The sequence below is a fragment of the Hibiscus syriacus genome, unplaced genomic scaffold (genome assembly GCF_006381635.1).
Source record: "Hibiscus syriacus cultivar Baekdansim isolate YM2019G1 unplaced genomic scaffold, ASM638163v2 tig00110429_pilon, whole genome shotgun sequence".
NCBI classification, from domain to species: Eukaryota; Viridiplantae; Streptophyta; class Magnoliopsida; order Malvales; family Malvaceae; genus Hibiscus; species Hibiscus syriacus.
Genome location: NW_024062733.1, coordinates 171,673 through 181,389, shown reverse-complemented (window position 1 = coordinate 181,389; position 9,717 = coordinate 171,673). Strand labels below are relative to the sequence as shown.

Here is a 9,717-nt window from a genome sequence, read left to right as displayed (position 1 = left end):
CCATATCGAGTCCTTTTTATCCGGTGATAATGGTAAACCCAAAACAAAATCCATTGTGACTCACTCCCACTTCCACTCAGGAATGGATATTGGCTGCAGTAACCTAGATGGAACTTGATGTTCAACTTTCACTTGCTGATATGTCAAACATTTAGCAACAAACTCTATTACAACTCTTTTAATGCCAGACCACCAATAACGACTCTTCAAGTCTTGATACATCTTATTCCCGCCTGAGTGCATATTTAAAGGGCTATAATGGGCTTTGCAAAGAATATCATTCCTCAAATCATCATCATCGGGAATGCAAAGCCTTCCACGATAATATAAACATCCATTATCCCTTATTTCAAAATCTTTTATCTCTTCTTTTTCAACCTGTGCCAATCTCATCAAACATTTCTTATCTCGACCTTGCAGTTCTTTTACACAATCCAAAAGAATCGGTTTTAACTTTAATTCGACAATCAAAGCACCATCTTCATTCAAAGACATATGTGTGTCTAAAGTCCTTAAAGCTGCAAAAGTCTTTCGATCTTTAACTGATGGTACCCCGACATCAGATCTATCTTAGAGAACACTGCTGCACCATTCATTTGATCAAACATGTCATCAATCCTCGGAAGAGGATACTTGTTCTTTATTATTACCTTATTTAGTTGACAATAGTCAATACATAACCGCATACACCCGTCTTTCTTTTTCACAAATAGTACAGGCACTCCCCAAGGAAAACATTGGGTTTGATTTATCCTTTGTCGAGTAGTTCTTGCAACTGAGCTTTTAATTCCCTTAACTCCGTTGGAGCCATCCGATACGGAGCCATAGAAATATGTTCGGTTCCCGGATAAACCTCAATTCTAATTTATACTTCACGATCTAGAGGTAAACCCGGTAACTCTCCAGAAAAAACTTCTGGAAACTCCCTAACTGTGGGGATATCATGTAATCGTACTTCTGGCACTCGAGTGTCTATCACATTAGCTAGAAAAGCTATGCATCTTTTGACATGATTTTTTTTGCGGTTATAGCCGATATCACATTGGACATGGATTTTGTCTTATCACCTATCACCATAATTTTGAAGCCTTCCGTATCCTTAAGAAATAATCATTTTCGACGACAATCTACCCATCCATGATGTGGAGATAACCAATCCATGTCCAAAATGATTTCAAACTCATCAAAAGGAAACTCCATCAAGTTTACCAAAAACACAATCCCTTGAATCTTAATTGGACATTTTCTACACACTCATGCTACCCTTGCACTACTACCCATAGGGTTCACTGCTATCATTTCACTAGAAATTTGTTCTAAAGGAATTCCTCTAGTTCTAACCAACTTTGTACTAATATATGAGTGCGTAGAACTAAGATCAACTAGAACAAAAACATGCTCATCAAAAAGGTGAAATATACCTGTTATGGTCTATGTATCATCCCTATCTTAACTGGTCTTTATATTATAAACTCGAGCCACACCCCGAGTCTCTTATCTTTGGCTAGACTCATATTGACCATGTGATCTTCCTCTTCCTCTACTTCTACTTGGTGTGGCGACTGATCTCTCCGATTGTGTTGATCTATCTCCTGATTTCTTCGGGCAACTCCGAGTAAAGTGACCAGATTCACCATAATAGAAACAAGCACCGGAAAGCAACCTACATACTCCCCCATGTGACTTGCCGCATGTTTGACATAGAGGTTTCTCTCCATGAGCTCTACTCGAGCTAGTCGCATAGGAATTGGATTGCTTAGTTTTCCGTGAAGTTGTAGAATAATCAGCTCTTTTAGTGAATCGTGCCCTTTTTTTCATAATGTGTAGATGAAGACATTCCAATCCTTTTTCCAGTCTGAATACTCTATTCCGCTGCTAACGTCTCCTCTTGAGCTCCTTCAATAGCCTTCACTATGTTAATCACTTCTTACGGGCTAGGAAAATTTAAAGCCATCATCATCTCTTTCAACTTTGGCCTCAAACCCTCAATAAACCAATCCCGTCGAGCTTTGTTTATGAACCACCTCAATAGCATAACGACTAAGCTTGTTGTATTCGGCCTCATATTGATGCACCGCTCAGTCGCCTTGTTTTGAGTTCAAAAATTTCAGCAGCATAGATCTCATAAATTGTTCCCCAATATACTTGTTTTTGAACTCATCTTGGAAAAATTTTCAACTCACTTGTTCTAGTGATAAATACATTGTCATATTTATCCACCACACCCGAGATGATCCTCGGAGTAATGATACCGCTCCACTCAACTTTTCATGATCCGAACATTGCAAACTATCCAACATTGCCTTAACATCATTCAACCATAAATCAGTGTCCATTGGACCTTCACTGTCGTCTCCCCTGAACTCAGGAGGTCCCAAACTTCTTAACTCCTTTGGGATTAATATTTGCGGTACTCGAGGAGCAGGGGCAGGTGGAGGGGGTTGAAACCTTGTCAAGATAGCATATAGAGCTTGTATAAAAGCTCTGAACTCCAGAACATGCATACCCTAAGGTACCGGTGCACTGGCATTCTCTGATGGAATCAGATGTTTGTTATTTTCCTCATAACTTTCACTTCTCGATCCGTCTCTACTTTCTCACCCAGTCGCTCTTCTCAAATTCATAGAATCTGACATCTAGTACAACATTCATTAAAATAGTACTTAAGTTACTGAGGATAGACATCTATCATATTTCTTTCTATACCCTATCAATAACTTAACATCTTAGCGGCATGTAAACTCTTTTTACATTTCAAGGGATTCTTTTAATTCATTAAACACTCTACGGTTTACATTGGTAGTGTTAATACCGTCATTTCTCAACCATTACCATAATCTATATGGTTTGCATACCCATTACCAATATAAAAATCTTCCTCCTTATTATAAATTTCTTATGACTATACACATATTTCCCATACAGAAATTCATACACTTATTATGAATCTCTTAACTTTTTGCACAAAAAGAGCCCAATACAAAAATTCATACACTTAGTATGAATTTCTTAACTTTTTGCACACAAAATGCCCAATTCGAAAATTCATACACTTAGTATGAATTTCTTAACTTTTTGCACACAAAGTGCCCAATACGGAAATTCATACACTTAGTATGAATTTCTTAACTTTTTGCACACAAAGTGCCCAATACGGAAATGCATACACTTAGTATGAATTTCTTAAATTTTTGCACACAAAGTGCCCAATACTAAAATTCATACACTTAGTATGAATTTCTTAAATTTTTGCACACAAGGTGCCCAATACGGAAATTCATACACTTAGTATGAATTTCTTAACTTTTTGCACACTTAGTGCCATTTGGTAATCACCATACATACATCAATAGTTCCTACAACTATGACTATCATAGCATATACGTACATAATTAAATGCACTCACCAGGCTTGCCTTGCTTTGATATCCAAAATGTAAATATGATTACTCCGGGACTTGACCTTTGCCTCTTGCTTTACTCGAGTCGGGAGCTTGATTTTGATCTTTGAGCTAGGGAGAAGAGTTATCCACGGGGAGAAGAAGAAGAAAAGAGTTGACCTCATAGAATCCCCCTTTTCCCTTATTCTTACTTTAATACACTATAAGGAAATGAATTTTTAATTCATTTAATTCTTAATGACCAACATTTCCTTTTCAGCCTCAATTACTACAATTTAATCTAAACTACTCTTCCCAAATCATTCTCATTTTTTATCAATTAATCAAATAGATTCTCAAATTTTAAATCCTTTCAATATAGTCCTTAATTCAATATTTGGGGCATTACAATGACAATTCAATTGTTGTGTTTATAGCTACGAGGATATTTCATGATCTGGTTGGGAATGAATATTTTTGCTCGATCGAGTTTTAACCGTTCCGCCATGAGACTTGTGGACTACGACCAAGATGGTTACTACGTATCTACTATGTGTTACAAACAAACAAAGCATGAAGGCTGATAAAGGGCATTTACGAGTGATAGAGAATATAAATATAAGAAAAGCAAATGGATTTGGGTGTTGCTATTTGAATTAAAAATTGAAATTGGCTAGCACATGCGTATATATATATTAAATAGGGCAATACATTCGTACAGTATATAAATAAGCCATTTGAGTTACAAATTAATATGGTTTTGCAATTTGCACAGTATGAATCGAATATAGAGGGGGTTAAATAATATGTATCGGCTAGGATTTATTAAATTATGAATCATTTTGATGCAAGGATTGAATCAGAATCACCTTGACATCAATCTAATCACCTTGATGTCATTTTGATGCAGTTATGAAGCTTCTATCGAACTACCGGGATTTTTAAAGGGTTTAATGAATGAATGCCTAATATCACAATGCATTTGAGTCACCCTTTAGGGTTTTTAACTCAAATTCTTCCTTTGGTTTGAAGATGCCCTTTGTGGATTTTCATCATGAACCCTCCTTTTCACTTTCATTTCATTTTTCTTTTTTCATTTTTCATTTTTCTTTCTTTTTCTTTTTTCTTTCTTTTTTTCTTTTAAGCATAATATTTCTTGATAGAGTCTGAATTTATCGGGTTTCTTAACACTTCACCATCCATCTCTGCTAAAATCAATGCTCCTCCGAAAAAGATCTTCTTGACGACGTATGGCTCTTCCCAGTTAGACATCCATTTCCCACTGAAATCTCTCTAAATAGACAAGATCTTTTTAATTACTAGATCACCCTCTAAGAATTCTCTCAGATGAACTTTGTTGTAATGAGCTCGCATCATTCGTTTTTGTTATATATGTGCATGTGTAATAGCTTTCAACCTCTTTCAATGAGATTTAACTTATCAAATCGGGCTTCAATCCATTCAACTTCATCCAACTCTACTTCTTTCATAATTCAAAGTGACTGTATTTCAACCTCGACGAGGAACATGACTTTCATTCGATAAACCAAATAGAAAGGCGTCGTGTAACACTCTGCCCCATAAAAAAATTATATAAAAATAAATATATCTAATAGCACTATGAATAAAATAATAGCACTATGAAAAAAAATTGAAGTGACAGACAATGGCTTAACCACTATTCCATTTGTTTTTTTATTAAAAATATTAAATGATGGATTTATTATTAATTGTTGGGTGATTACCCATGTATAGCAGAACCCCCCTCGTGTTTTGAATTCAATTTTTCCTCATTTAAGCTAGCTTCCACCCTCCTCCTCCTCCTCCTTGTTCTGACCGGCAGTGGACAGCACCGCCACCTCTATCAGGTGCGCCTGAGCTCCGCGAAGCGATCCTGACCAACCTCGATTCGAAATCGGTCACAGTTAGGTTGAACCAAGAAGGGAAATAGACACCCAAAACCCCGATCGTCATTTTAATTTTGTTGATTTCGGCCATTTCAACGACCGTCTTGTTTCGTCTGTCTGTCGTAGGTAAAGTTAGATCGTTTAATTTGGATAATATTTCAGTGTTTAGATTGAAAACATATTATAGTTGCTGTTGGTTTAGATTGTTGATAAATAGTTTTAAAAGAGTGACTAATAAGTAATTAATTTTTGTTATGCTGCTATTTTTGTAAATAGTTTTAAAAGAATGACTAATACGTAATTAATTTCGGTTATGGTGGTATTTTTGTAAATATTTTTAGTAAAGGTGTTAGTTTCGTAAATATTGTTAAGAAGGTGTTAGTTTTGTAAATATTGTTAAAAATGTGTTAGTTTTGTAAATATTGTTAAGAAGGTGTTAGTTTCATAAATATTGTTAAGAAGGTGTTAGTTTCGTAAATATTGTTAAAAAGGTGTTAGTTTCATAAATATTGTTAAAAAGGTGTTATTTCGTAAATATTTCTAAAAGGGTGTTATTTACGTAAATTTTTTTTAAAAGGGTGTTAGTTTCGTAATTAGTTCTGTTAGGGTGCTATTTTTGTAAAAGTTAAGTGTATTGTGAGTACCGTTGACCAGAACTTTGACTAGCGTTGACTGGCCATTAAACGACCTTTGACTTTTTTTCGAGTATACATATCCTAACATTTTTCGACGTCTGGAATCCGTTTCTGAAGTTTGTTTCTCCAAATTCGAACCCGAAGGCCTCCAAATCGTGAGTCAAACCCATTGACTTTGACTTTGACCAAAAATTCAAATTTTGGAAAAGTCATATTTTATGTTTTTCGATGTCCTGATTCCGATTCCGTAATCGATTTGGTCAAATTTAGACTCGAAAGCCTCTGAATTAGCCAGTAAACCTGAAAAATTCATATATATCTAAGAGTTTTAATTTAGTTAATTGAATTAAATGGTCAATGACTAATTATAGTTATGTTAAAGGTAATCAGGGATCTCCTGACTGTTTCACTACTCGACCCGATTCCTCCCGATCCGGTCGTGCACGAGAGGCCGTGAATACTCGTATATTTCTAAAACCCTATTAGTTATTCTATTTAGAATATTATTTCAAATATAACCATGTTCTGATATGGATTAGGTTCCCGTTCAGTTGAAGAGCCTAGTGAAGCTGGTGCTCGATAGACCTTTCGAACTGACCCTATTATCGAGGTGTGTTCCATATGTGCAAAATAAATCTTTTAAATATCTGCTTGAAATCTCATGTGCACATGATTGTTTTCTCTGATTTGAAATACAATGTTTGATATGATTTAACTATTGTATGATTTAGCTTATTTTGGATTTAGTTGATTCTGGATTTACTGAAATGTAAAACATGATTGCCCGATTTATGATTTCTGGATACCGGTTTACTGAACTGATGATCTGACTGAATTTTGAATTTCTATTACTACTACTTACCATCTGAAAAATGTTTTCTCCGGGGTACTTTGGGTTATGGTATGAAGACTCTGGCAGGTTCAGTCGTTGTTGGTAATTCCTCTAACAGATTCAGTATCGATTGGTAATTCCTTATGGACCTAAGTCGAGCCTTGGGTAGGCTCTGCGACCTTGAGAATTTTCTTGGGTAAGCCTTAGTGGCCCCAAAAATTGTCTTGGGTAGGCTCGCAGGCCTTGAGTTACTCCCTTAGGTTGTGTAGTTCTGGGGATCTGCACATGGCGTTCGGTTGGAGGACGATGCGCAGTTTTTAAATTTAAAACTCCTATGATGTTTTAATGACTGTGATCTGTAATGGTTTTTAAAATCCTAATTGTAAGTTTTTATTTATGCACTGTTGGGACACACTAAGCCTCTAGCTCACTTTTCAAATTGTTTTACCCCTTTCAGATACTCTCGGATAAACACTCCGTATCAGGCACTTGGAGGATTGGTACATTTAGTTCAGAGTATTTTGTTGTAATATTCTGTTTTCCTAACTATTTTTAATTATGGTGACATGTACCTTATTTATGAAGTATTTATCGTTTTATGACGTTTTCTGCTGTTGTTACTGATATTTGATTTTCGATGCTCCAGATTAATTTTACGTAATATTTTACCTGGTATCTTTCATGTTTTATATTTACGAATTTAGTTTTATCATTAATTATTATATACTTTTATATAAAGGTCATTTGTAACATGATTTTCAATTATCGAATAATGTTTTTGGAAAAATGTCTTTCAGAATCTTTAATGTAATCCGCTTGACTTAGCCGAAATGTATAGGCTGGATTTAGGGGGTTACATTTAATTGGTATCAAAGTTTTTGGTTTTTAAACTCGGACTGCGAATGAGTCCAAACTGAAAATACGGTTTTGAAATGTTTTACAAAACAAGTTAGTAAGGTCATGTCACAAAATTTTTACGATTTTAATTATGTTCGAGATTCCAAGTGCCTATCTAATCCTAGGTTTTATCTTCTGTAGTAAACTCGAGATCCACCAAGATGAGTACTAGAAGTGATCGTCGAACTTGCCGTGGTCGCGACAGAATGGCTACATTTGCAGACCCGGTAGATGAGATACGTGTAGATCCCCAACCTCCGATAGATGATCCTGCTCCTACGAACCTGACTAATTTGCCTTCTGCCTCTGGTATTGGCATGACTACTCCGATAAGAGGAGATACTGGTACTGAGCCTGAGTCTACCAGAGTTGTATTAGATGAGAATTTTGGTAGATAATTTCTTCAGATGATTCAGGGAGCTATCAGAACTGCTGGCGTTGTACCCGAGGTTCTTATCTCTCAGACCCTTATTACAAATGGAGTCATGACGTTTAGTGGCCTTACTGGTGGAGATCCGACTGAGGCCGAGGATTGGCTTAGTGATACTGAGCGGCGCATGGATCAGTTAGGTTTAGATCTGCATCGACGTTATTTAGGAGTAATTTCTATGTTGGATGGGAATGCTCACACCTGGTGGGAGTCAGTGGTTAGTAGTGTTTAGATCGATCGTTTGACTTGGGATTTCTTTAGAGAGCGCTTTAGGAGTCGTTTCTTGGGAGAGCGTTATTTAACTCAGAGACGACAATAGTTTCAGGACCTGGTTCAGGGAGATATGACCGTTTCTGAGTACGAGATTGAGTTCTTGAAATTGCTGAAGTATGGATTCAGTCTGGTACCTATCAAGAGAGATAGATGCCGAAAGTTTGCTCATGGACTTCGATTTGAGTTACGTCGCCAGGTAGTTACTCATCAGGATAAGGTTTTTGATATTGTAGTTGGGAGAGCAAAAGACGCGGAGAAATTCGAGGCTTCTGCACCTGACAGTGTTAGAGTAGGTCTAGAATGATCTAGAATGTCTTCTGGACAGTCTGCACCTTTTTCACGCCATGATAAAAGATCTCGTACTGTTCCTCATCAGATGAGTCGGTCTGATTCGAGGCATGCATCTCCTCCACATACTGTAGCTAGTCGAAAGGATTCTACATATTTCACTCCGAAATTGAGTTGTGAGTTATGTGGAAATCAACACGGAGGAGAGTGTCGTAAGAAGATGGGTACCTGTTTCGTTCTCGATCTAGCAAGCATTTCTTGAGAAATTGTCCCTATCCAGCTCCTGTCGATCAGACACCTGTTCAGACTCCTATACGATCTCATACCTCTGTTCAAACTCCATATATGAGTCATAGTCAGGGTAGGACTTCCGGATCTGTTTCTAGGGTTGACAATATCGCAGAGTAGAGGACCAGATACTTTTGAGTCTCGACAACCTGCTCTTGTTTATGCTACCTGAAGTTCCGGTGATCGAATTGAGTTCAATACTTCTACAGGTATATTTATTGTTAATTTTGTTTTATGCCATACATTCTTAACAACACTCTTTGTATGCCCGAGTTTTGTAACATAAGACCCTAATACTTTGGATTAAGGCATTGAGACACTGTTTCTGCTCCGAGTCTATTAAGATATTCTGATATTGTCAAATTAGATTTTTCCATTAAAGGATCTATCGGAGATCTAAACTCATTTTCATATCTGATTCTGATGAATTTCGAGGACGAAATTTCTTTAAGAGGGGGAGAACACTCTGCCCCATAAAAAATTATTTAAAAATAAATATATCTAATAGCACTATGAATAAAAAAATGATGTGGCAGACAATGGCTTAACCACTATGCCATTTGTTTGTTTGTTTTATTATTAAAAATATTAAATGATGGATTTATTAGTAATTGTTGGGTGATTACCCATGTATAGCATAACCCCCTCGTGTTTTGAATTTAGTTTTTCCTCATTTAAGCTAGCTTCCACCCTTCTCCTCCTCCTTGTTCCGGCCGACGGTGGACAGCACCGCCAACTCCATCAGGTGTGCCTGAGCTCCGCGAAGTGATCCCGACCATCCTCGCTCC

At 36.7% G+C, this 9,717-nt stretch overlaps 1 protein-coding gene across 1 annotated transcript; it reads right to left on the bottom strand.

The window, feature by feature from the left end:
* Window positions 1-1,494: 1,494 nt before the first annotated feature.
* LOC120124734 lies at window positions 1,495-2,504 on the bottom strand. Its single transcript, XM_039143332.1, has 2 exons — window positions 2,203-2,504; window positions 1,495-1,807 (listed from the first exon to the last, which is right to left on the bottom strand). The coding sequence occupies exons 1-2, from the start codon at window positions 2,502-2,504 to the stop codon at window positions 1,495-1,497; spliced, it is 615 nt and encodes a 204-aa protein (XP_038999263.1).
* Window positions 2,505-9,717: the final 7,213 nt, after the last annotated feature.

What these genes read in the sequence shown, in the direction of transcription:
- LOC120124734 (XM_039143332.1), bottom strand. Translation starts at nt 2,504, where the DNA reads ATGCATGTTCTGGAGTTCAGAGCTTTTATACAAGCTCTATATGCTATC. An exon ending in TGGTGGATAAATATGACAAT is followed by an intron (nt 1,808 to 2,202) that starts GTATTTATCACT and finishes TATGAAAAAAAG; the next exon opens with GGCACGATTCACTAAAAGAG.